The 27,970-nt window shown below is 35.9% G+C and overlaps 3 protein-coding genes across 3 annotated transcripts; 1 reads left to right on the top strand and 2 right to left on the bottom strand.

Annotated features, from left to right (window-relative positions):
- The first annotated feature begins 544 nt into the window (after positions 1 to 544).
- LOC145567145 (auxin-responsive protein IAA14-like) lies at positions 545 to 4,193 on the top strand. The gene is made up of 5 exons (XM_081626380.1): positions 545 to 1,132; positions 2,348 to 2,586; positions 2,797 to 2,932; positions 3,082 to 3,143; positions 3,841 to 4,193. The coding sequence occupies exons 1-5, from the start codon at positions 807 to 809 to the stop codon at positions 3,876 to 3,878; spliced, it is 801 nt and encodes a 266-aa protein (XP_081482506.1). The 5' UTR covers positions 545 to 806; the 3' UTR covers positions 3,879 to 4,193.
- Positions 4,194 to 6,671: 2,478 nt separating this feature from the next.
- Positions 6,672 to 14,712, bottom strand: LOC145568201 (putative uridine kinase C227.14). Its single transcript, XM_081627637.1, has 12 exons — positions 14,577 to 14,712; positions 13,242 to 13,369; positions 13,114 to 13,157; positions 10,711 to 10,788; positions 9,805 to 9,997; positions 9,526 to 9,556; positions 9,377 to 9,435; positions 9,129 to 9,202; positions 8,283 to 8,369; positions 7,365 to 7,426; positions 7,247 to 7,278; positions 6,672 to 7,022 (listed from the first exon to the last, which is right to left on the bottom strand). Exons 1-12 carry the CDS (start codon positions 14,638 to 14,640, stop codon positions 6,933 to 6,935), a joined length of 942 nt encoding a protein of 313 aa, XP_081483763.1. The 5' UTR covers positions 14,641 to 14,712; the 3' UTR covers positions 6,672 to 6,932.
- Positions 14,713 to 22,236: 7,524 nt separating this feature from the next.
- On the bottom strand, positions 22,237 to 27,708 carry LOC145568200 (F-box/LRR-repeat protein 17-like). Its single transcript, XM_081627636.1, has 11 exons — positions 27,116 to 27,708; positions 25,769 to 25,870; positions 24,992 to 25,136; positions 24,693 to 24,877; positions 24,453 to 24,557; positions 24,231 to 24,328; positions 23,910 to 24,106; positions 23,756 to 23,822; positions 23,568 to 23,653; positions 23,188 to 23,280; positions 22,237 to 22,680 (listed from the first exon to the last, which is right to left on the bottom strand). The coding sequence occupies exons 1-11, from the start codon at positions 27,706 to 27,708 to the stop codon at positions 22,609 to 22,611; spliced, it is 1,743 nt and encodes a 580-aa protein (XP_081483762.1). The 3' UTR covers positions 22,237 to 22,608.
- Between the last annotated feature and the right edge of the window lie 262 nt (positions 27,709 to 27,970).

Raw genomic sequence — 27,970 nt, 5'->3', positions numbered from 1 at the left:
GTCAAATTGAAGCAAATTTTAAGGTAAATTCATGTTCATTAATTCAAAAAACACTTACATCAATAAGAAGATTTATGAAAACAACAAATGAAATTTTACAATATCATTTGACTAAAATTGTGCAAGTAGAATTAATAATTAAAATGAGTTGAAACTTTTTATTATTCAAATTAAAAAAAAAAAAAAAAAAAAAAAAAGGAGAAATTATCTATCAGCAGACAATGCACCAATCAGCCTATTTATTGCCCACATGGCCCAAAACCTCCCCCCTTCTCTTTATCCCACAGCTTCCTGTTACATTCTCAATTTAATTATTTTTTTTGTGACACTTAACAGTAATAAGTAACATTATTATACAATATAACAGAATTATTCTTTATAATAATTTAAACAATAATATTATTAGAAAATAAAAAATAAAAACTCCTAGTAATAAGTATAATAATTGTAGTAGCATTATTATCCCCTTCCCCACAATCTATTATCATATTATATAGTATTATATTATAAATATATGTATTTTTTGTAAAAAAAAAATCATATTTAAAAAGAACCAACCAGGAAGCAGCATATACAACCCAACTAAACTATAGAGGAGAGAGAAATTAAAGAGAGTATTATTATACACAAACCATTCATATATATATAGAGAGAGGGGTCAAGAAAAAGGGAGGAAATAAACTAAGCTAAGCTAAAAACATTATAAATATTTATTAAACAACCATCAAAGTTATTAGAGAAGAAGAAAAAAAAAAAAAAAATAGGGGGGAAGAAAAAATAGAGAGAAATTGAAATAGAGAGAAAAAATGGAAGTTGGTCTGAAAATGGAGGAGACAGAGCTGAGCCTTGGACTAGGACTCGGGTTCGGGGTTCGAGGCAGTGGCGGTGGCGGAGGCGAAAAAGGTGAAGCTGTTGCTGTGAAGAGTGGTGGTGTTGGAAGTAAAAGAGGATTTTCTGAGACAGTTGAGTTGAAACTGAACAATAATTCTGAATCAAAAGAACAGACTGCAACATCAGCATCTCCCTTGGATCTGATGAAAAATGATAAAGCTGCTACTGCTGCTGCTTCTGATTCTGCTGCTAAGGAGATTTCCTCTAAGGTTAATGTTGATCCTGTCAAGCCTCCTGCCAAGTAAGTTTTTGTTATTTCGTATATCATTTTATATGTACTTCTTTCGTTAATTTTTAGTTGCATTAAACAAAGTTTTTATGTCTCACAAATAATACAATCCCTTTAATTTGCTACAACTAAAAATTAATGGATGTAGTAATTTTTTTCATTTGAGATGTTTATTAATTTATAATAATTCTTCATAATAAACATAAACATAATGATTTGTGGGTAATATAATGAAAATTAGCTAGCTAGCTACTTAGGTTGCCATGATTAATTTGGTGCAAAAAAAAAAAAAAAAGGGTTATTTTGCTTATATAATTAGTTGATCAAGAGTAGTAAGATATACATATATATGATGATTATATACTTTCTTGTTACGGTAACTTAGATTATATGGTGATATTTTTCTACTCCAATCGATGGTGTATTTTTTACAACCAATTGATGTATTTGTTATAAAAAAATAGTGATGCTCGAAAAGGTAACCATGTGGTGTTATTGTAACGAAAAATAAAACTATTATAATGATCGATATGGGTGAGATCAATATGAATTTGATTGCATGCATCGAATCTTGAATTATTTCTTGAGATATTTGCAAATACTTCGAACAAGTATATACTAGCAATTCAATTAACAAATCATTGTTAAAGCAAGAAAAAAAGAATGAATAAATTAGTATAGAATATGGACTGTTTTGCAATAATAGTTTGCGCAAATTGAAGGTCTAGGGAAGAAGCAAAAGTTCCGCCAAAAGGGCCGTTTGGTGCTACATATAATATATTATTTCTACATATTAATTTTTTTATGTTGATGATAAAAGTAGATTTCTAAATTAAAATGTTTTATTAGTCTAAAAAATTAATTACTCCGAATTTTTTTCATCTATGCACATCAAAGTTGGGGATAAAGCTCCCTTCAAAAAAAAAAAAAAAAGTTGGGGATAAAGCTAAGGTAACTTATTAATTATGGTAAATTTCATGAATTTTAAAGACAAAAAAGAACTCATAATCAGTATCATCTGCATGATTTAGCTCTTAATTACTTATGAAACACATAATATGAATAAACACAAAATTTGATTAAGAAATCAAATACTTGCACAACATAATCTAGCATAGATCAGATTTAATAAACTTAATTGTATACAATTTGATTCGTTTCTTTAAAGGAGAAATATATATAATTAATAACTTAACATATGTATATATTGTTACGTTAATAATGTAGGACACAAGTTGTGGGTTGGCCACCAGTGCGAGCTTACAGAAAGAACATGCTGGCTGTCCAAAAGAGCACCGGTGGAACGGATTCTGAGACTGAGAAGCCAATGAATGGCGGTGGTGGAGCCCTCGTGAAGGTGAGCATGGATGGTGCACCTTACCTACGTAAGGTGGACTTGAAAATGTACAAGAGTTACCAAGAGCTTTCTGATGCTTTGGGCAAGATGTTCAGCTCTTTCACCATAGGTATATTTAACTCGCATATACTTTATTATCCGTTTATAACATAAAATACAAGTAACATTTAAAGATATATGCATACTTTATGTTCTACATAAAAAATTACTCGTATTGTATTACTTATTTCAACATGGATATTTTAATTACTTGTTACATATATATCGACCCACCTACATATTCTTGTGTAAATTTATGAATTTTTGTGATTGTGTCTAGGCAATTATGGTGCTCAAGGGATGATCGATTTCATGAATGAGAGCAAGCTGATGGATCTCCTTAATGATTCCGATTACGTACCAACCTATGAAGACAAGGATGGAGATTGGATGCTTGTTGGTGATGTCCCATGGGAGTAAGTTCATTCCCTATATATCATGCATAATCCTTTATTGAAAATATTATTAATTATTACTTGATTATCATTAAGTAACATTATATTCATGTTGTGATTAATATATATATTGATTATCTTATAATTGTGAATAAATTTTATTTTACCAGGATGTTTGTGGATTCATGCAAACGACTTCGTATCATGAAAGGAAAGGAAGCTGCTGGACTTGGTTAGTGATAGTTCTTTCTAATTGTTTTCATTTCCTTTCCTCAATTATAAATACTCCTATCAATAATCAATTAATTGCTCAATTGGAAATCATTCACATATATTATATGCATGAAAATACAATTGATAAGGATGAACATAGTCCATTAATATCGAAGTTATCATGTTATTCACCTTGCATGCATAATTGAGTTATAATTGAGTTATAATTGAGTTATTTATTAATAAATAATGCAATTGCCTTCAAAAGCACTATAACCCCCTATAGAATTTAGCCTTCATATTACAAGCTTAAATCATACAAAGTACTTTGCATTGATATGAAATCATCCACGACTTCAAATATGTGGTTAATTTAAGTCGAGTCAGATTCTTGAATCGCCTGACATTGAAATAAAACCAACCGGTAGGATCCTAATAAAACACCACCCACCCTCTCACAAACGCTTATTTGGGCCTAAAAATATATATGAGGGTCCAATCAAATTTTATGATAAAACATCATACATGCATGGCATGAATTCACCTAGTACAATTCTCATTAATTACTTCCACACATTACTATCCCAAGTCTCCTTTACAAGTCTTGTTGGTCGGATTTCCTTAGCCAACTAAGCTAGTTGATACTATACGTGAATTTTCTTGATTAATCTTGTTGATCGAGTATAACCTAAGGAGTTAATATTGTACGTTTTCAGCTCCAAGAGCCATGGAGAAGTGCAAGAACAGGAGCTAAACTAGAAAATGGTACATCAGCCTGCTCCTTTGATCTTAAGGCCAGCACCAAAAGTCAGTTTAAAGAGGGTACCGAGCCTAACAGATGGATTGAGCAGGGTGAATTTGTAATTTCATGTGTACTTGTTTTCACCCCCTTTTTTTTAATTTTTTTTTGGATTTCTTGTACTATGATTTGATATAGATTTATCATATTACTACTTTTAAAAGTCTGTGAGTTGTATGGTGCTGAAATTTATGACTAGACATAGAAACAGTAACTAAATTGTGTCCACAAGTAAGACTATGTTTGGCCCAATATGTTTATGTTTATGTTATGTTTTTTATTTATTGTATTAATTATATTTTGTTTGGCTTTAAAAATACAATAATTATAGTTTAAGTCATGCTGCTTGTGATAGCAATCAATGGGGTTGATAACAATATTCCTTTTGTTCTCTTGATATAAATAAATACTGTTAGTATGACAATTAATTAATTTAATTTTGTTTATTACTCGTATTTCATATTTACTTCATGTATCATTTATCGTGATTATTAATATTATTATGACTCCCTCCCTTCGTTTCTAAATGTTTTCCAACTAAAACTTTATCCGTAAGACAATCACCGTTAGAATAGCAACAATATTGCAAGATGTGATTAGTTCCTTGGCCTGGCTCTTTTTCATTGGATTCTTTGAACCAAACAATGCCCCTATAATAAGGTGATTTATTAAAATAGTTGTCTGTATCAATAAATAATAGAAAAGTGGGGACTGAAATAATGTGCATGTTCCATGAGTTGGCTAAGGAAGGGAGCAAGATCATGTGGATGTTGATGGGGAGGTTGGCATTTATATATCTTTGCCTATCTGTTTAGGCCACTCTATATATATTCTTCAATTATGATGTAGATTGGTGGTTTCAATGTTAATAATTTAACTTAATTATACTTTTTTTTTCTCTCTAAAAATCTATATTTCTCATTACAAAAAATAAAGTATACTACTATATGAAGAAATTATTAAGGAGAATTATAAGGACTAAAGAGGAGGGACCAATGAAAACAAATTTATGCAATGCTAATCATTTACAAAGATTGAAGCTACATTATCTTAAAGAAACTATATTGATATTTTATGTTTGATCTGTCGTCGGATTGGGATAGAAATAATCAAACAATACGCGCTGTTAATTGAAAATAAAAGAAAAGAAAACCTCATTCGTTGCTTTGTTTATGGAGATCAAGAGTGTGTTCGATAACAACTTTTAAATTAGTATGGTGTTTTGCCTTGCTTGTTCCAAACATTAGCGTATAGCAAAGTTGCCGGTAGTATTAGTTTTAGCTTACAGCATTATTAGAGATAGTTCCAAACTTGATGGTGAATGTGAGAACCTCTAGAAAGCTTAGAAATGTAAACTCTTAATCAAGCAAAATCTCTTGCATCGGTTTTTTGACTTAGAGATTTACTTATTGAAGGTAACAATCTTTGTGTCATCATCTCTACCAAAGGACCGCACAAGATTTGTTAGTCAATCAACAATATAATTGGAAATTCGAAGTTTGAATTAGTCTTTTTCTTTTTGATCCCTTTTCATCACCATTTCAAAAGATGAAACATGCGGTTAAATTCAAGGAAAATACACCGGACAACTATAAGTTGGTTATATATATAAGAGCTTAACCAAACCTAGCATTCTTCCCTAGTAAAAAAAATAAAATTTTATTTAGAGTTTCACCCAGTATGTCAATATCCCAAAAGACAATTATGAAAAGCTTATACTACTTCCGTTAACATTTACTTGCAACTTTGGGGTATTATTTGAGAGACATAAAATATTCCAAAGTTGCAAGTAAATGTTAACGGAGGTAGTACATCACTTTAATTAATTTGGCATGAAGTATTGCAATTTACAATCAATAAGAAATTCTGAAACATTCAATACAATTTTAAGATTTTAGCAGTACTTTTTAAAGTATTTTAGAGGTTTCTTCCCTTGGATATAATTCATTTTGAATGTTGTATAGTACTTGTATTTAGTAACCTTAAGGCTTAAGCATTAAAAAAACTCCAACAAACCGACTTTCCGAGACATTAGTTCCATGTTCAAAGATCCATCTTTGGATGGAAGTTGAATTTTCACTCCAATGGTTTTCAAAGGTACATTTAATTGGCCAGACATTGAGGCAAAACTGTGTTCACAGCTTTAGATCTCTAGTCTTTATGACAAATTGACACTAGTAGATAAAATTGACTCTTACTCGATATTCAAATGCATTACATTAATTATAACTGAAACTGATAGAATACAAAATCAATCCTAAGTATTTAACCATCAGTTGAAGCATGAAATTGTTTTGGTCATTTTATACATATATAATATCAAGAGTTGACGTAATTAAAAGAGTAACTAAATATGAGTCAATCATATCAAAGCCAAATCAAATGACTCAATACCCAAACAACTCCCGAATCAAACCCAATCTAAACAGCCTAGTTGATCACATCTACCAATTCAAGGTATCATAAAAGGGTAAAATATTTACGATTTTATCGACTAGAGAGACGGTTTCCGAAAGCCCTACAAGAGCTTTTAAGACAAAATGGCAAGGAGTTGATATAGTAGTAATGGAGTAGGGACAATGGCCTAGATTAGAATGCATAAGTAATCAACATTAACGAGGAGCAAATTGGTGATACTGCCATGTACGGTTGATCTATAACTTTTGCCTCAATTCAGGGAACTGAGTTCAGTAAATCACTCTAAAAGTTGTGTTGACTATCTTTCTTGGATCACGCGTAGTACTATTTCCCATATTACCCTTTATGGAAATAATCAAAGAATAGCATTATTTTTATGAATGGAACAATTTTCAGCAAATTTTGACAATCAAGTTTTCTTGGAGAGATCCAAGGATTTAGGAGGATCAACTATTATGTTAAACAGTCAAGTGCCTACATTTCTAAGCAACTAATTTCAACCCCTATTTGACTTTTATTGTTTCTCCTAGTACTAATTTTTCATCAATTTACTTGAATGAAGTCAAACAAGTTCATGATCGATCAATGAGATTATGAGGTTTCGATTGACCTTATAATCAAGTCCGCATTTTTCTTCGATTTCATGATCATCTCCGCGTTGGGGCGATCGTTGTAATCTATCTGCAACATAGAATTTGTATCAAAAGTTAGTAATGAGTTAAAATCCGATTCAAATCTTTTGTTGCACTTTGATATGTTTTGTCGATCTTTTATATTGGTTTGTGTTGCTAGAATTAAAGCCCTACCACCAATTTTCTAGAAAATGGCATTCAACTATACAAGTGGTGCAAAATAGTGGGAGAGAGCATTTTATTTCGCCAAAAACATAGATTCATAGGACTTACCCGCCTTTTCGCTTCATCATAAGACCTCCCAGCTGAAAGATGCATTGTACCAAAAGGAAAAATCAGTATTGGCAATTAGATTAATATTTAAACACCAAATGTAAGCAAGAATACATACACTTTGACATATGCCGTTTCAGAACCCGCTGCATAGATGTGTCAAGGTCGACATCAATGAACCTGCACATTTTCACAACAGCAATATCACTTGAAATTGCCGAATCATTCTTATAGTTTTTGTGGTTCAGATTAACATAACAAAGCATCATTAGCTTAAACACCCAGTTGAGTATGCTTTCTTCTGACTCGATAGCGTATTTTTTAACTCATCCTGTAATGTCTTAAGCTCTTTGGGAACCCTTAGTATTGCTTAACTACTAGAACAACATCCTTCAGAAACACCTTGGTCAATCACAGACTGAGCCATTATTCTCAAAACCAGGCGTAAGGCGTAACAGAAAATAACTAAATATCAAGTTCCTTGGGGTAATTGTGAAAAGTAGCAGGTATGACAAAACCATACATATTTATAAATTTATAAACAACAAACTCTTAACAAACTAGCTAAGACATGCTTGTAGTTGCACTGTTGCAACACAACCTGTTACAATGAAAAAACAAGTATTCCCTTATCAATAGTAACATAATATTTTAGAATGTCCGAAAAAAAAGGTTGCCATCTTTCCTAAATCAGTAATGGTCTGTGATTTGACTGGTTTAAAATGCAATTACTACCATTAAGTGATTAGAGATAGAGTTGGTGGATGATTGAGTGAACCAATTATTACAAGGGGTCTTTTAGTACTATTGTATTATATCGTTATTAATGATGGGTTGGAGCAATCGACACTTCTGAACGGAGTAATTCTTTTTCACAAGCAAACAATCCAGATAAGTTGGGTTCATTAATTTCATAATCCCTCAAAGTAAAACATTTGGGATCAGATGTGCTGCACATTTTGTTTGCATCACATTTTGTAGCTTCTCACTTAAATTCAGACCAAACTAGAAGCATCATATCAACAAAAAGATTTACCATTTTTCGTCGAACATGGAAGATATATCTTTCCAAACCCCTTCATCAAGGAGCAAGTAATTTCCTTCTACAATCACAACTTTATGCCTGCAGACAAGAAACTCAAACAAAGACTCATCAGCTTTCTCCTTCTACAACTCATGAAAAGTGAAACAGAATTACACCAAAATTAACGTTAAAGTTGATCTGGAAAGAGACGCCTAACAGACACAGATCCAATCAGTTTCAGCATTGGGTCATTCTAATAGGGATCTGTGACATAAGATAAAACCACTAACATTTTATGGTTTCCTATCAGGGAACAAATTTGTCATATAAAAGTTCCATGAGTTTTTAGCTACTTATACGGAGTACAACAAAGGTTTGTTATTCATACCATGACCCAGTCTATAAACCATCAAAAACTATACAAAGATACAAAAAATAAATGATATGTCGAAATTTAAACGGATGAAACTGTTAGCTGCCAGAAATTGTTAAGTGACAGCTGCTGTAAATTTCCAAGAATCATATTATTTATACTAAAGTAATTAGTTATCAGAAGTGAAAAAACAGGAGCACAGCAATAACATTAATCTCAAACGCCTGTTTGCTTTGTAAAGGCCATCTAAGTTTGCCACCCAAACTAGTGGCTAAAAGATGAAGACAACTAATGACTCAAACAGATACAGAGTAAACTAGTGGCTAAAGCCGTAAAGGCTCTCAACTTCTATTGATATGCACAACTTGTTAAGTGGTCTTGAATATGTTGGGCCAAATGGTAAGGGTACAAAGTCAAGAAAACACAAGTATCACCAGTAATTGACAAGGGGCATATATAAGCTGTTACAAAAAGCATTTACTTACTGAAGGGATACAAAGATGTCATCTTTAATAGGATCTCCTACGCCATGATCAAATGATGGTGCACAAACGGATCCCTAGCAAATTGATTGTGTATCAGAAATTAGTGCAAACACACTAAACAGTAATACAATCTAAACAGCATCCACCTTTACCATCAATTTTTTTGCCATCGTAATATATGTTAACATCATGCTAAGAATTAAATTAAATTCATGTCATCTTTCTGAATCACTAGCAGCAAAAGTTACCTGACTCCTCAAAGTCTGAAGACATTTAAGTAGCTTTGCCGGGTCAAATGTCCATGTTGCTGATATTAAAATTGGTGAGACTCCGTCAACATTTCAAAGATCATAACAAGCGGCACCATAATGAAAAAAAAAAAAATAAAGAACCTTACCTCCTCTTCTTGCATGAGCCTCTTTAGGATCCTAATAGGATGGTGAAAAAAAAAAAAAAAAAAAAAAAACTCATGAACAAACATTACTTGGAAATAGAGTAGCAAAATCTGAGACTCGTCTAACACTAGAAAATGGTTTACCAAAGCAATCATTAAATACCATATAAGCATTTACTTATGGAAAATTAAAAGGTTTGCCAGACTCTATCTACTTACTGTTTCTGGAAATAGCATAAAAAATCTTCCTAAATTAATTCAACATGTTCAGGAAAGACAAACCTCCATCGCATCTAGTTCACTACGATAAAGATGGAATCCATCCATGGGGAGAACAATTGCAACATCTGGTGATCCTACTTGTTCGTCCATGGAAGGTGATTTTTGGGGCCACGACTTGTTTATGCGTTGAGCCACTTCATGGGCCACCGTACTTTTTCCAGCACCGGGAGGACCCGCCAAGCCGACAATATATCTGCAATGTACCCAGCATACATATTTACTCGCATATTTTTGAAAAAGCATATACAACAATACTCTCTCCCCATCAAAACGATACAGATTAGACTCCAAAAATTTTTGGTCTAAACTCACTGAGTTTTGACAACTGATTTGTCAAATATGTATTGAGAATTACTTAATGTGACGTAAAAAATACAATAGACTCCATCTTATAAAGTACTTGCATAATGTTATGATTTTGTAAATCTGTTGAGGTTGTAACTCCCAACTGCCAAGCATAGTCGGGTAGGAATTACAAGCCTCAAAACACAGAGACTGCTATGTCCTACCCATGGGCTGCAGCACGTGTTGCTCCTCAGAACAAACACTTTCTCATGAACGCAAAGTGCAACACAAAATTACAGGAACATCTTCCAAAACCCTGCCAGTGGTACCAGAAGACTTGCATAATTTTACATGAAGCAGAGTGTATCTGAATTTTGGTAGTTTGGTTTAAGAAACTAGTTATTTGTTTCCTCATAGTGTTTATATTGTTGCCGTATTCTAGGGTATATTTCAATACACGGGTTGCTTTAGTTGTTTGCTTAAGCTCCAACAACCAATGTTAGTATATATTGCAATTTGTTTCCGCTAATTAATTCAGTCCAATTGACATACTTTCCAAAACCTTAATCATAGCAATATAGTTAAACTTCCAGAAAAAAAGATAAATGAGCATAAACTTACTTAAAGTTGGGGTTTGATGTCACGGCTGCAGTAGGAAGAAGACGATGCGCCAAAGCTTCATACACCTCATCCATAGATCTTAAAATAACATGTGTCAATTAATCATGAAAAAACAATGAACGCCGACAGTTTTAATACATAAAATAATAAATCTCAAAACTTTAAGCATTATGAATTCACAGATTAAATCAACAGACTATATATAATATCCATCAAATTTGGTGGATAAAATAATATCTGAGACTTAGACATATTAAAAGTAAACATATTTCAGACATGGGATTGGCAAACGACATGCAAAAACCTTCTGGGCTAAGAAAGAATGGTAGTACTCTGTCTCATGTTAACCTGTAATGTTCCTCATAGCCCCAAGGTCTATCAGGGTCATGAATGACAGAGCCAAGAACACTAAAGAACGAAATTTCTTGGCCACAATTCGTGCTACGATGTAGCAAATACCCATAAATCCCTACTTGTGAGTTGTGACAAGGCTCCTAGCATTGTCGTCATAGAAAAATCCCCATCAAGACATAAGTAGGAAGTTTGGGAAAGAAAGGCTCCATGACTGAAACTTCTATGGATCCCCAAGGTCAATAATAGTTGTCTTGGTCGTCAATGACTAGACCCAAAATGTCCCCTAGGAAAAGTGAACTATGCTTAAGGGACAATTCGAAAACTGGTAACAAACCTCAAGCACTATTAAGAAGCACCCTCAGGTTGCCTAATGGCTGAGACCATGCATGATAGAACAGCTGAACCAACTGTAGCTGATATTCACAACACCAACAAATATGCTCTAGTGACCCCTTTCAAATACATGTGAAATATCCACAAAAGCTCAAAGGTTTCATGAATCACAAGCAGCTCCTCAAGGAATCAAGTCTCAAATTTCCAAGGTAGTCATCATAAACGTAAACTAAAAAAAAATCTGGATTAGCCTATCAATTGCACGGACCCTTTGCCAACAAAAAGCCAAAAAGTCATGCTTGAGAGACTCTGTTTACAAGTGAAAAATTCATAAACCCCAAGCAGCAGTCAAATATTCCACAAAACCGTAATGGCTACATAGAGTAAGTAAAGATCATACACGACATCAAACTCAAATTTTGGTAGGCCAATTGAGTTTTTAAGGGTAAAATGCAAGTTTACACATCCCAGCCAAACAGCTTATTATAGCAAATATCAAATACAATTTTAGAAAGAAAAACTTTAGGAAGGGGCCCTCAAGTGCATTACACTTAGCTGGAAGATATTTTATACTGGACGGGAAATAACCAAAAGGAATTAAGTTCTAAAGCTAAAAGTCACATCCAAGCGATCCAATGAGGCAGATCAGAAAACGCAACAGAAACACTAGGAAGTCTATATTGTGACACTAGATACAAGACCTAAAATACAAAGGCAACCTCTTGATGAGGACCCATTGTAAATTGGCCAGACATGTCCCCATCCCTCAAGCGGTTAAAGAGTCTTGCCAAGTCCTCCAAGAGCTATAACGGCTATCCAGGCGAATATGTCATGACACATATAATGGAAACTGGAAATCAATTTTGAAGGCTGAAACTCATGCTCATTGAGTCGTCAATTTTTAATCATTATTGTACATGTTGACAATACTCTAACTAATTGACTGGGATCATGATCACCAGTCATCATAACCAAAGAGTTACATAGGAAGCCCATTACTCACACCTCAAACACCTAATTTGAGGTCGATGATACAAACCATCAAATGCTAGGAGGATGCATCTTGGGGAAATGCAGGGACCTCTGGTAGCTTATATGACATAAAACAATTAAAGGTTGACGGTGACAGTAACTTAAGTTCATGACAAAGCTTAAGATTAACTTGAAAGCTCAGTTTTGGAATCCTCTTCTATGATTTAACATTTAATCTTTCGCGAGTTAAGCTTACTAAAGTAGCTAGAAAGTACACTATAACTGGAATGACCAGTAGTTATAACTCAATATTGTACATCACTGCAGGAGCATCACTGCAGGAGCATCACTGCAGGAGCGTGAAAGCTCAATGCCGTGGCCAGCAGCCACTTGTGATCAAAAACCTATACATAGTTGCAAAAGTTCTAGAGTTCTCCCAGATATAACTCTTCTCACTACCCCTTTTTATAGTTTTTAAAATCATGATATGAACAATAAAGACTTTGGCTATTAGAAATTTGAGCATGAGAGTTTCTCCAGTTTCAAATCACCACTTTCATTACACCACTCATCAAGGGAGGATAACAACAATAACCAATTGATCAAGGTTAAACAATATAACAATAACTTTCACAAAAATAACCCAAGACTATATAATACGGTACACATCTGATTTACCCTTCCAATTAACATGCACCTACGAAACCCTCCCTACTTCACTAGTATTATAAACCGTCTCTATACCTGGCTTCCTGGAGAGAAGCTTCACTCTTGCGGCTAAATGATACCTGAAACAGGTGGGAAGCAACCTTTAAAAAAAAATCCTACATACTACTACAAATTATAAAAAGAGACCAGTTCAAGAAATGAACCTTTAGAATGCCTTTATTTTGAATGTTTGACGTGACAGCATACAGAAAAGGCTGAGTTCTATTACCAGTCAACCTTATGGATACAGAAGATTGATGCCATGGAAGAATACCTGCTCCCTTAAGCACATCTAAATGAACAGGCAAAAAAATTCTTATGACTATTGACACAATTCAGTGATGCCCACAAATTGAGCACATGTTAAGCATAACCAAAACCCAAGCCATTATACATAAGGAACGTTCAGTAGAAAATATATAGGAGCATATCACAAGAGATGAACTATTCAATTTGCCAAATTAGGCCTTGTTCATAAAAACAGTATTTTTTCCTAACATTTAGCATGATGTGGATTTTTAAGTATCTTAAATTAGAATGCTAATTAGCAAATCACCGTGAGAAGTAGTTTTTAAAATTACAAAGATAGCAAAACACCGCTTTGACCAAACGCTTAGCATTCCAGGATGCTAATTACTCAACAAACAAACTTTTGCAATCCACCATCTACAAATCAAACCTGGTAATCCAATCTACTGGTTACTAAGTGTGAAACAGAACCACAGTAAATTTTCTTTGAAACGGGTAGAGCCATGTTCTTATCTACATTTACTCCCAAGTTATCAAAGAATTTAAGACTTCATTATCAACAAGAAAGACTCACTAACAAGCAAATTTCATGGAGAAAAATCCTTGATTCAATGGGTATTCAAGGAAATCTTCTTTCATAAGCTCACTAACTGAAATCTTGTAAACACACTCAAAACAGGTACCGTCAATGCCTCAAATAAACCTATCCCCACGCACCCCGCCCTCCGGGTGTACAGCATAACCACAGCATCATCATGGTCTTACTCTCACCTTACTTCATAATGAACCAATTTTAGACCTTTGATTGAATAGCAATTCCATTATCACCACAACATTATTTAATCAAATTCTTAAAACTTTAAAATAAATTAAAGTAACCCAGTATCAGCATTAGGCTAAGAAAACACCAAAATAAACAAAATGGTTAACAATACTATACAATTAAAACCCCCATGAACTTTTTCAAAGGTTCAATTTTTATAAACCATATTTCAATTCAAAGTAAATTCAAGAAAAAGCTCCCAACTTTCATACAAATATAAAACAAATTATGATCGCAGTTTACAGAACAACGAAAAGCAACAACACAATCTGAAAACTAATGTAGAACAACAACAAAATATATACTAGTAAATCAATTGTTAACATACCCAAACTTTTTTAATCTATATAACAAAAACTAAAATACGCATTAATATATACCAAAATAAAATTAAAAAATTAGGGAGGCGAGAGAAAGAAAGACTCACCTCGAGATGAAGGAAATAGGGTGTGAGTTCCACTTGATGTTGCCGGAAAACATGAAACCTCCATTACTTCTGTGTTTTTTTCTTTTTTCAAACTCAAACTGTCTCTCTTGTTTTTTTGTTTGTTTTTTTCGGGAAGATGTCACACGTATGCTACAAATCCGAATTAGAAAAAGTACTTAGTGAGAAAGTTGTTTTTTTTTTTTTTTTTTGTGAGCACGAGGGGCAAGCCCCAAGAAGAAAAGGAAAATTACAAAGTAAAAGAAAAGAAAAAGAAAACAAAACAGAAGAAAAAAAAAAAAAAACAAACAAAACAAAAACAACTAATAGAGCAAAAGCTCTTTATTGACACCAAGCAGCTACTATCAAGTCTCGGACGGTATCAACCGCACCCTCGACACTCCCCTCAAGTCCTCCAATAAAACGGTTCGAAGGTCCTTCGGGACCGCCTCAAAGAAGACTATCTTTTCCACGAACGTTACTCCAAAATTAGCTAACCAATCCGCCACACGGTTAGCCTCTCTGTAGCAATGACCAATAGTAAGTTCCCAATCACGCCGATCAATAAGAGACTTACATTTATTTATGAGATGAATGAAAGGAGAGTTGGTCGGGGTAGGCTCGACCAACATGCGAAGTATAACTTCGGAATCAACAGTAACTTGAACCTTGCGGTGTCCTCCGTTCCAGGCAACAGCAAGGCCTCTCAGAACCGCCAGCAACTCAGCCTTGGTATTAGAACATATCCCACAGTTCATGGCAAAGACTTGATATAGCTCACCCCGGTGGCCTCGAATTACCCCACCAGCACCAGCAGGCCCCGGGTTGCCTCGTGATGCCCCATCAGTATTTAAACGAACCCATCCTTCACGAGGATACTTCCATCGAATAGGCATTTCGATTCTCTTGCGCTTCTTACATCTAGTATCCAACAGATTGTTATCAAAAGCCTTGCGAATATCGCCCACCCTAGCCATAATAAAGCTTAATTGATCAACTGGAACCACTGGTTGTCTATCGAAGCTCCTCTCATTTCGCCATCTCCACAACCACCAACAAGTAGTTGCAAAAATAAGGGGCCAATCCTCTTGATCTAGAGAGGTTTTGCCTCTCAAGTTATTCATAATCCACATCTGCAAATTATCATTATTCCAATCTGGATTCGAGCCTTTGTTTAATTTTCGCCACACCACTCTAGCTGAAGGACACTCCCTTAAAATATGAACCATATTTTCCTCCACCCAACCGCACATAGAACACCTAGGATTAGGAGTCAAATGTCGAAGGAATCTGTTGGCATTAGTCATCAGTTTGTCATTGCAAGCAAGCCAAAGAAAAAATCTTATACGTTGCGGAGCCTTCAATTTCCAAATTCTTTCCCAATGCAGATCAATTGGGGAAGCCTCACTCCCACCAGTTCTCAAAATATGAAGAGCTGAGCTAATGGTAAATCCCCCTGAAGGCGACCCATTCCAATGAATGTGATCCACCGCTTCGTCATCTTCAACTAATTCGTGAGATTGGATTTGTTGAAGTACCTCGAAAGGGAGGTAGTCAGCAAAGTACTCTATCATCCAACCCCTATTCATGTCCCACATCTCATTAACAGACCTCTCCAATGATGCCGGGGGAGGGCTAGATGTGACCAAGTCAATAAGAGGAACTTTTGTAGCCCATCTCTGTTTCCAAAACAGAGTCGACTTCCCATTGCCAACAGCTATATCGATACCCTTGCGAAGAATATCGACATTATCAACTATACCCCTCCAAGCGTTCGAAGAATCTCTTCTATGCTCGAACATATCAACATCACATCGCCCTTTACAATACTTATGACGAACAACTCGAGACCACAAAGAACTAGGCTCCGCAAGAATTCTCCAACCCAGTTTAGCAAGGAACGCAGCATTCACTTGACGCATTGACCTTAAACCCAACCCTCCTTCCTCTTTCAGTGCGATAACTCGATCCCAAGCAACAAGGTGCATCTTTCTTTTTTCATCCGTACTACCCCATAAGAAACCTCTAGTCTTCACATCAATTTTATCACATATACCCTTTGGCACACGAGTGGTCTGCATAGTATAATACGGAATCGATGATAAGGACGATTGAATCAAAGTTGCCCGACCAGCCATCGAGAGGACCTTGGACTTCCAACCTGCTAATCTAGCATTTACTCTTTCAACTAAGAAATCGTAATTCTCCTTAGTTACCCTGCCATTAATAGTTGGAACACCTAGATAGGTGCCAAAATTGTCAGTGACCTCCATAGCAAGTTCACGACAAATAGAGTCTCGGATGTCCAGATTGGTATTGTTCGAGAAGTAAACCCGACTTTTATCCACGCTCACTTTGCTCCCCGAAGCACAGCAAAAATCATCTAAGCACTTTTTCATCACCACCGCTTGATTAGGGCTAGCTTCGCAAAATAAAATTAAGTCATCCGCGAAAGCTAAATTAGAAATCGAAGGACCACCTACACTAGCTCGTACAGGTTTCCAAGCTCCCAATCTACACTCCCTATCAATAAGATGAGCCAAACGTTCCATACAAATGACATAAATGTAAGGAGATAACGGATCACCTTGACGAATTCCTCTAGAAGGCACAAAATACTCAGTCGGTTCTCCATTCCACAAGATATGCAATTAAGTAGAAGAGATACATAGCATCACTAAGTCGACAATATTTTGGGGTAGCCTCAATTCAAGAAGAGATTCTCGAATGAAAGACCATCTTAGCCGATCATAAGCTTTCTCGAAGTCGATCTTAATAGCCATATAACCCACTCGATCTTGTTTCCTTCGCATTGTGTGAAGCATCTCTTGAACAATAATGATGTTATCTATAATCTGTCGCTTTGGTACAAAACTACACTGAGTAGGAGATATAAGAGTAGGGAGTAGGGGCTTTAGACGGTTCACAAGCACCTTAGTCACTACTTTGTAAATAATATTACACAACCCTATCGGCCTAAAATGTTTGGGGATTAAAACTATGAAAGCTTCAGCCAAACCTTCTGGAAAATATTTTCCATCTAAAATGTCCAAGACTGTTTTCGTGACACTAGGCTGAATTAACTTCCAATACCTCTGATAGAACAAGGGCTGAAATCCATCTGGGCCTGGGGCCTTATATGGATCCATGCCCATAATTGCAACTTGGACTTCACAATTCGCAAATGGACGGATCAAGATCTCCCAATCAGAACGCTCAATTTGAGGGAAATAGTCCAACAGTAGCTGACATTGGGCCGGCCCAACATAATCTTCCGAAAATAAAGCATGCCAGTAGTCCACTACCATCCTTTTCACTTGGGTTGAATCAAAAACCCAATTTCCTTCACTATCTTGTAACATTTCAATTCGATTCCTCCTCCTCCTGATCACAGTGGAGAGATGGAAAAATCTAGTGTTACGATCCCCATCGACAATTGCTTGAGCTCTTGATTTTTGAAACCAGAGCACTTCTTCTTGATCAAGAATTTCCTTCATTTGATTTTTCAATTTTTCCTCAAGTTTCAAAATATAGGCTGGAGCTCCTCTCTCTTTTGCTCGCTGAATTCCTTCAAGCCTAGCCCACAATTCCGATTTCTTTCGAAAAATATTATGAAAATGATCCCGATTCCATACCTTTAATTTGTTAGCAAACTCCTTAAGGAATGGAATTAAAGGAGAGGTATTACTCCACGCAGCACCAACAAACTCTTCAAATTTTTCATGCTTTATCCAAGCTGCTTGAAATCGAAAAGGTTTAATAGCCATTGGAAGAGGAGCAAAGCCATTAGTATCGATCAAGAGAGGGCAATGATCAGACACTAATTTTGTTAGGTTTTTCACAGCACCCTCAGCGAACCGTAACCTCCACTCATCATTCGCCAAACCTCTATCTAACCTTGCAGCCTTATAAGTAGCTCGAGAGAGCCCTCTACTCCAAGTATACTTAGGCCCAGAGCACCCAAGATCAATTAGATGATTCGAATTAATCCAATCAGAGAAATCTTTGCACCTTCGAATCATCTCCGAGCCACCATTCCCTACTCTTTCTGACATACTAGTAGTGTCATTAAAGTCACCAGCTAGTAACCAAGGTCCTGTATAAGACCTCCCTATGTTCTCCAACTCCCTCCACAAATCATGTCTTGTGGTAGAGTCGGGGCTAGCATAAATTGCAGAAAACATCCAAGGATCATCTTCTTTTTTCTTCACTTCGACAGTAATGTGTTGAGAATTGTTATCAAGCACGACAACCTCAATCAATTCACTTCTCCAAAAAAGCCAAATTCCACCACTAAAACCTTGAGCTTCAACACGAAATTGACCAGAAAAACCTATTCTGTCACAAATCTTTTGTGCTTGATCTCCACTAATATGTGTTTCAACCAAAGCTAAGATTGTAGGATCATTTATTCTTTTCAATTCACGGATAACCGCAAACTTATTCCCTACTCCTTGAACATTCCAAATCATAATCTTAATAGACATATTAAAATTTGCAAAATTTGGAAATCTATCATACACGTTCAAAGGAACGTTAGGCAGAGTCTTCAGAAAAGCGTCTTTCAACGCCTTCATTGGACCATCTACTTCCCTTGGAATCGCTACTGTCATTAGCATATCCGGCGGGGAGTGGACTGGTGGCAGGAACGAATCCACTAAAATCACTGCTTTGTTCGCTATGGGATGCACCACCACCAAAGTCGGACCATCCATCGGATAATCCACCAGTGCTGAGTACTCCGGGGGAATTTTTGTCACCAAGGTGATCGGGGGCCTGAGGGGATTCATCGATACTGTCTTCCAAGATAGCAGGATCTTTGAGAGCAGAGGGCGTATGAGAAGCAATAGAGTAATGAATCCTCAAATTACTATGGGGAGAATCTTTTTGCAAATCCGGCGGCTCAAAAATATCTTCTCCTTCCACAGATATCTTTTCCGGATTAATATTTTCCTTATTTGCTGCTATTTTCAACTTTCCATCATTCACTATGATACCTTTGGAATTATTCCCATTTCCCCTGTTTTGTTCACGATTATCTCCTTGTCTAATGTTCTTGCCTTTGATAATATTATCAATTTTCCTAAGAGATAACGCCAAATCAACAGTTGATTCTACCGAGTTATCTACCTCCATCTCTTTTGCCTCATTTAACCCCAAAGAATTATCTCTGTTTCCAATAGAATTATCCTCCCCTAAATTCACGGCACCCTCCAGCACATTGCTGTTATCAAAGGTCAAAGATTTGACTTCCTTTTCCTTAATTCCAGCCGAAATATTATGCTCGACTATATCTTCTACGCTTTCCATATCTTCATCTTGGTTCAAAATTTGAAATCTAGACCCACTGGGGTTAGCCATTGGAGCCACTGGATCTACAACCTTATCCTTCTGATTAGCCTCCTTACGTGCTATTGACTTAGTTTTCTGGTTGCTTTTCTCAACACTCGGTTGACCATTCTCTTTGGACTTAGGTTCCTCTGCAGCCTTCTTCGAGCTTTCCCCTTTATTCTTAGGGGAATACTTACGGGTAGTCCGTTGAACTAACATCCAAGAGCCATATTGATCACTCTCCTCTGGTCTTGGTTGTTTCTGAGCACCACTGCTACTCTCTCCTGCATTGACAACTTTTAGAGCACCATTTTCATCCATTCTTTTAATCATTGGGCACTCTTGTTCCTTATGTCCTAACTTACCACACTTGAAACAGATTAGTTTCAAACCTTCATATTGGACTCTCCAGACTCTCCCATTCAACTTAAATCTTGACAGTAGCGGTTTAGAAAGATCCACTTCGATACTGAATCGAACAAACTGACCTCTGCTCATAGACTCTGTATTCTTGTCTATGCTAATTACTCTTCTGATACTAGATCCTATCTTATGCAAGAATTCCTTATCGAAGTATTCGACAGATAGCTGAGGTATCCTTACCCAAGCTGTTAAAAACTTGATAGGAGCTTCATCTGCCACAAAATTAGGCACCCATTTCCTGATAGTTAGATAACTATCACCAATAATCCACGGCCCTTGGGTAAGAACATGATGATAATCCTCCATATTGGTGAAACGAACCACATAATAAGCAAAACCCCCATCTGTCAAAGCAATGTCTCCCTTCAATGCCCACTTAAATCTCAGCCTTTTGATGAAAACTTCATAGCTGAGTTTCCTATCAAACAGCTTAATGATTAGAGCATTCTGCCATGGGCGTCTCAACCTTCTTTTTTCCTCTTTGGTAAGAAGAAAATTAGGGCATGTTTCATCATCTGAATCACACTCTAATGGGACATCATCATCAGATTCCCATTCCTCATCTAGATTTATAGAATTCGCTCCTACAAATCCAAAGCCATTTCCACCCTTAGTCATATTGCTATATGACATTTTCTGAGCAATAGGAGGAGGTTCCTCATTGAAACCTTCTTCAATCTCATGCACCAGAACTGTATCAGCAGCTTGATACTTTGGATTAGGGATTCCCTGGGGGGAAGTCTCTGGTGTACGCTTGAATTTTTTATTCGACCTACGCATTAGGTCTGTTTCCTCGCTCGATAACTCGTTCGCTCTCCATTTTTTTTGAATTATCTATGTTTTTTTATTGATCAAAATAGAAAGTTGTTGTATGTTAAGTTAATCTCCCCTCGCTTAAAGGATCTTATGTACCATTGTTTTGATTATTTTATCGAATATACTTCTTCCGTTTTTTATTTATTGCACCACTTGCCTTTTAAGGAAGTTTCACAAATATTGCACCAATTCTATTTTAGGAAATAAAATATCTATACTCACACTACAAATACCCAATATACCCTTACTTTTGCCACTTAATTCTTTAGTTTATGCTTACATTACATGAATAACTTTGTAATTTTACCCCTTTCTCTCTTCCCTTTTCCCACTACCAAAAAAAAGTGTGCCACCTATATGGTGCAATAATAAAAGAACGGAGGAAGTATTAAGTTTCCGATAAGAGACATATATCAATATATGATATTATCTTATTTGAGCTTTTTTTTATGGTTATATTAAAACTTGTAGTGTATAATTGTTTCAAAAAAAAAAAAGAAAAAAAAAAAGAAAAAAAAAACCACTTGTAGTGTATAAAATTAGTCAATTTTATCTTGTTATTTTTTGATTAATTTTTTTTAAAGATATTAAGGTTACATCGATTCATAAAGTTGAACATTTAAAGACTATCGATTCACAAAGTAAAACATTTTAAGACTATAATGAATTATGTTAGTTTAGATTAGTAAAGTCAAGTTAATAGTTTTCCTTGTACGAGTAACAAGATCTCGGTATTGGGTATATTGCTTCCGTTATTAGAAATACAAGTACAATTAGACCATTATCACCTAATTTTCACTTATTTGTCAAACACCTTATAAAAGAACCCTCAAAATTTGTTATTAAGATAATAAAGTGCATGTCTAACTTATGTTTATCATATTTGTAAACTGGATCAATTACAACAATACATTAACTTGGAAGCAAATCACAGACAAATGGGACGTCACACACTCATACGTGTTTATCATATATCACACAAGCATCAAGACATAAATTTTGTCAGATCATTGGAATTTCCTGAACATTTTCATCTTGTTAACTTTCATTTCTCTACTCTTAAGACTATATGGCTTATTTTTAACAAGGGAAGAGGCAAAGAAAGCTTTTTCTATATGCAAGGCACTGCAGCTTTGGATATACACAGTTCGTAATTGACAAGAGTCTTGAAGAAATCGAAGTTGAGAAAGTCGAAATACAAGATGTGGGAAAGAACACACTTAAATTTATCTAGCAGCTTATAAAATACAGTTTCTTTTTTATTTTTGATGAATTACAAAGCAACTTCAACAACTTTGTTTATCCAATATTCTGTTTACAGTTTTACACTGTTATCTAAACGAAAGAAAGACATATGGGGTTATGTAACCGAATCACCGAAGGATGGAGCCAATTACTCCCTAGTTTAACACTCACTGCAACCCCCAGAATAAAATACATTGATGTACACAAGTCACAGGGAGGGTCATCCCATAAATACAATACATCTTCGCTTTCGAGCTTGGCCTTGCTTGATATCATCAGAAGGCTGCATAAACTGAGAAAAGAAAGATACATTTAGCATACTTTCAGGGAAAGAGAAGGGAAATAGAGACAGAAGGCCCTGGTATAGTTCAATGTTCCATGCTAATACATTAAATTAAACATCAGGAACAGGATTGATAGCTCACAACAGCAAACAATAGCTTACTTAAAGCACAGGGGAAAGTTCGCAAGGATCATAAAAAGAGGAAGATCATATGCTCAGCACCATGGGGGGGGGGGGGGGGGGGGGGGGGGGTGTGGAACATACATATGGCAGTTGAAGATCAAACACGGATTATTGGATAGAAGCGAATAGTTCAGAAAACAAAGACTAGATTTAAATTGGAGAACATTTCAAGTTCATGACAGCCTGACAAGGGAAAAGAAATATGCAAGTTTTGGTCTCGCCTCAAAGTTTAGTGACCTAACTGGGTTTGAAAAGAATTAAGCACCAGTAATAGAAGCATTAAAACCATGAATAATTTTGTATTTTCTATAAGTTATATAGTGTAATAATTACCTGCTGGCTGAGAATGTGAGGAACTCTAACTCTCTTGGATCCATCAGCCATTCGTTTGCTTAGTAGATGGCTTTCTGATGGAGCATTTTCAATCTGCAAGAATTTCAGCATGGATGTCAGCTCCATAACTAAATAAAGTTCATGCAATCCTAGCACCTAGGATTGTTGAGCTACAAAAAATGGTCTCAACTTCATACAGTTAAGTCCACTAAAGCCCTATACTAATGCTACTAGAGCACTGACCATGCAGCTTGAACTTAAGGCAAACTTTTAAATGGACATTATTTCAAAGGAACCCAATTAAAGAAATTTTTCACGCTTCATAACTAGCAAGATGAAATAACAGTGAGACAAGAGACAGGAATGGGCAGAAGATATACCTGTGTTTCAATAACCTCATGCAGCGATTTTACACAATCAGTTGCATGAACGCTTTCTAAATTGGGACACTGAAGAAGTAGCCTCTCTGAATAAAGCAAGAAACAACATCAGAAACCTTAAAAATTGTTTAAATTAGCAGCTTTTACCAAAAACCATCCATCAAAAATTAAACATCTAAATTACTAACCTGGATGCAAATTTCTACAAGAGGTAAGATTCAGGTCACTGAGCTCTGGACAGTTTAAGTATAGAGCCTGCATTTTGTTTAATTCACTAAATCAGAAATGAAACCAGATGTGAAATTTACAGGCAACCAGACTGTGTTCAGCAGAAGGACTCACATCTAAGCCAGAGCAACCCCACAGGCTAAGTTTCTTCATCCGACTATGCTTGATGATAAGCTTCTGGTATATATGATGCAACTTGCTACTTTTGCTTTCATCCACGGGAAAATCATCCATGTCAGGATCACAGATAGACATACCACAGTCCATTAGCTCCAGAAGAGGTAATTGAGCTGTGGCAAACTGAATACCACCTGTTCATAGGCAGAAAGCATTGTACTTTCAGAATCAAACTGATAATGTGTAACTGAAAGTCTGAAACCAACAAAAAAAATCCAAGGTAGCATAATTAAATCTAAACAAGGAATAGAAATTTACTTGAAGTAATATTAGGGCAAAGCGCTAGCAATAATCTTGATAAAGTTCGGGAGAACACGTTACATATCATTCCGATGCCACTATCAGTGATGCTAGACCTACATCAACAACAAAACAATCTAAGATTCTTGCAGGTAAATCTAGTAAACTAGAAACAAAGCCTAATCCTGCTAGTGAATGACAAATTTAACTCAGCAATGAAATACAAAGATGAGGCATTACCCGCTCAAGTCAAGCAGCTCTAGCTTTGAAAAGCTGTAAGCAATTGCGGCAACAGAAGCATCAGTGATGCCAGATCCCAACACTAGTGAGAGCATTTTCAGTCCCCTGAACAAAAGGAAACAGCAACCAAAAGAATTTGTCAAGCCTCAGCATAATATTCACTTTTATGCTAAAACAAAAGGTGTACAGGCCTTCCTCTTTATAAATAACAAGTAAAAAAATATGTATATTTGTACCAACCTCAAATTTGTTGCCGAGAGAGCAAGAACAGTATCATGAGATAATCTAGGTGATGCAACATGAATGTTCTGCAACCTTGGGCAGAATTTTCCCAAGTTGTCCATCATGGTTGTGACATCAGTACTATCATTATCTTGACGAGAAAAATTCAAAGAAATCTCCCTCAAATTAGGGCAGTTGATAATCTGCAGTGATGAGACCCAATTAATAAGCACAAAAAAAAAGGGACTGCAAATAGATTTTATAATTGCAAAAATTTAGATATTCGAGAGTTGGAATAAAAAGGAGGGAGTAATCACCGTCTTTGATAGAGAATGAAGATCAGAAAGCCAGAGTGTAGAAAGACTACTAGAAGAAATAATGACCGATCCTAGATTAGAGCATCCTTCCATCTTAAGACTAGTAAGACACCGTCTATCAGCAACAAAACGACCCAGCTCATCTCTACAGTTCAAAAACAGCAATGTTAATGGCTTGTGATTACCATGAAGGGTAAAAACAGCTAGGAATAATTACATTCGATAATTTCAGGACATACAATATAGTGATAACGCTAAAACTAATGAACCCATATGTTCAGATATAAGCAAAAGAAACCCTCCTCCCCCCAAAATTCGTCATTAGGTTTTTCATTTGGCAATTGACATGTTGATAGTCACTTGAAACAATGAGTTAGCAGCTATTTGTCTGCCTGAGAGTAAGCTATCAGCTACCAGTTAGGTAGCTCAGACCACCACAAACAATAATCAACCTTGCAAAGTCATTTCAAATAGAGAGCCACATAAAGAGCTCACTGCATTACATAAGTTTCTTGTCTACTAGAAGAGTCTGAACCCATCTATCCTTTTAAAACATATTTGCACAATTTCCCTAAATTAAGATGTCAAGTGTTCAAAATCATCTTCTAATGTTCAATCATCCAATTCCACAAAGATATAAAGAGCAAAATGGGGAGCTCATTTCACAAACAAGTCATACCAGAGCCACAAACTTAAAATTTAAACTAATATGGTTTCCTATACAAGAATTTTTTAGACCAAATTGGACTAAATCAAATAGGAGCTTAGTTTATATACCCAGATATACGGTTAATTGATGACTCTGACATAGAGATCTCCATGGTTTCCAGATTGGGGCAAGAGAACGCAATGCAAGCCAGCATTGTTGCATCCATATCACTGCAATGAAACACAAAAGTTGATGAATACAACGCAACACAAATAATTAGTAAATTAAACACATTACATTCTAAAGAAAACACAAAAATAAACCAAGCATTTCTTTTTCATCAGAAATTCACAATCACAGGAATGCTGCTTCTATGACACCTGAGTTTCAGCTCAGGTACAGCAACAAGCACAGAATTGAACTGATTTAAGCTTTAGCAGTATTGAAATAGCTTTACATTTTTCTGCTTCATCAGATGAAAAACAATTTCAGAGCACATCAATCTACCGTACCTAATATATGATCACAACAATGTAGATTCCATCCTTACATTAACAATGTAATAATAACCTTGTCCATTTTAAGTTCAACGGAATATCTCAAAACACAAATTTAAGATTCTTCTAAGCTACATTTTAATCGCTTGGTTAATCTAACTATCCCATTAATGGTTGAGTACCGTAAATCATGACTTATGGGATTAGGGATTACTTAACAATAACCTCCATTGTTACAATGGTAGATTGTTGTACATCCAAGTGATCCAATCCTCCTTACACTACTGAGTGTAAAAGGCTCAGGCATTGGAGTGATGTTCGTATATAGTTCATCAATACCTTTTTATAATCATTTGTCAAAACCCTAGATCTAATCACCCAAAAGAACTTGTCTTTTTTTAATTCAAATCAATGTCACTTTAGATAAATTCAATCAAAACCATGGTCTTACTATCCATAAGAAATCCTTGCTAGCTCAACTTCACTCTTTGTCCCTTGTTTACACTTTAGTTAAGTCATTGAAGCTCAATTTAATGTCATTACAACAATCAACAATCCATTTTAAATTAAACTCCCCTCATTTAACACAAACCAATCCGATTTACAACTACAACAACGATCTCATAACTTCTCTTGATTGAGTTCAAATCAAATCACTTAAAACCCTAAATCTTACTCCACTCAACAACACATACTAAAAATAACACAAACATCAAAATCCAACCATATAAATCCCTTGAAAAATAAAATTAACCCAAAATCCAATCATATTCTAATATTGTGAGTCCATTTATCATCCATAAAACCCTTGATTCATACTTAGTCTTATATACCTAATTTAATTTCACAAACTAACACCGATTAAAATCATAAACATCATCATCTTATAAAACCACCCCATTTCATCCAGATCAAACCCACAAAACCCTAGATCTAATCCACCCCAACAAAATCAAAAAATCAAAAACAAAAACAAACCTCTCCATCCGAAGAGAGATCCTAACAAGAGACGAACAACACTTCTTCAACACCGACCCGACAAACCCAACAGACCCATTAGCGGGTACCCGAACCCGCAACTCCTCCGTCGATTTCCAGACCCGACCCGCTATATCTCTCCACCCTTTACAAACCCCAGAAGCCAACATCACCGATGAAGGCGGCAACCGCTTCATAACCTCCCACAGACAACCAGCCGGCAACCCACCTGAAACAATCTCATCAACATCAAAGTAATCATCATCGTCGTCGTCGTCTATCCCCTCATCAATCGGCCCTAACCCGACAGCCGCCGCCTCGGTATCGGACGAATCCCCGACATCAACATCGACATCGTCAAAGGATAACGCTCGTTGGGTACGAGGTGGCGGCGGTCGAGGGGTCGCCGGAGAATCAAAGACGGCGGCGGAGATGGTGGTGGTGGTGGTGCCGTCGCACACGTGGCCTTTTTTGGGAAGGCCACATCGACCACAGTTGTAACTCCCGCGTTTTTTGGCGCGTTTGGTGGGATCTAAGTAAGGGGTAACTGGGGTTGTTGGGGCGGAGGAAGCGGCGGCGATGTGGTGGCGCATTTTGAAGAGAGAGAAAGTAGAAAGTAGATAGAGAAACAAAAATGGAGGATTTTGGTGGGCTTTTTTGAGAGAAGAAAAGAGAGGTTTTAATAGAAAAGGAAGGTGGCGCGGGAGGGAAAAACAGGGTTTTGGCGCCCTATTTTTGAAGATTTTTTAAATTGAAAATTAAAATCAGCGTTTTTAAAGAGCGGATTCTTTTTTTTTTTTTTTTTGAAAGTTTGGGGTGTTTGAAATTACGAAAATGGGGGAGTTGTTTGAAGGG

This window comes from Chenopodium album, chromosome 11 (assembly GCF_948465745.1).
Source record: "Chenopodium album chromosome 11, dcCheAlbu1.1, whole genome shotgun sequence".
In the NCBI taxonomy this organism is placed as follows: Eukaryota; Viridiplantae; Streptophyta; class Magnoliopsida; order Caryophyllales; family Amaranthaceae; genus Chenopodium; species Chenopodium album.
This window is presented reverse-complemented; position numbering and strand designations above follow the sequence as displayed.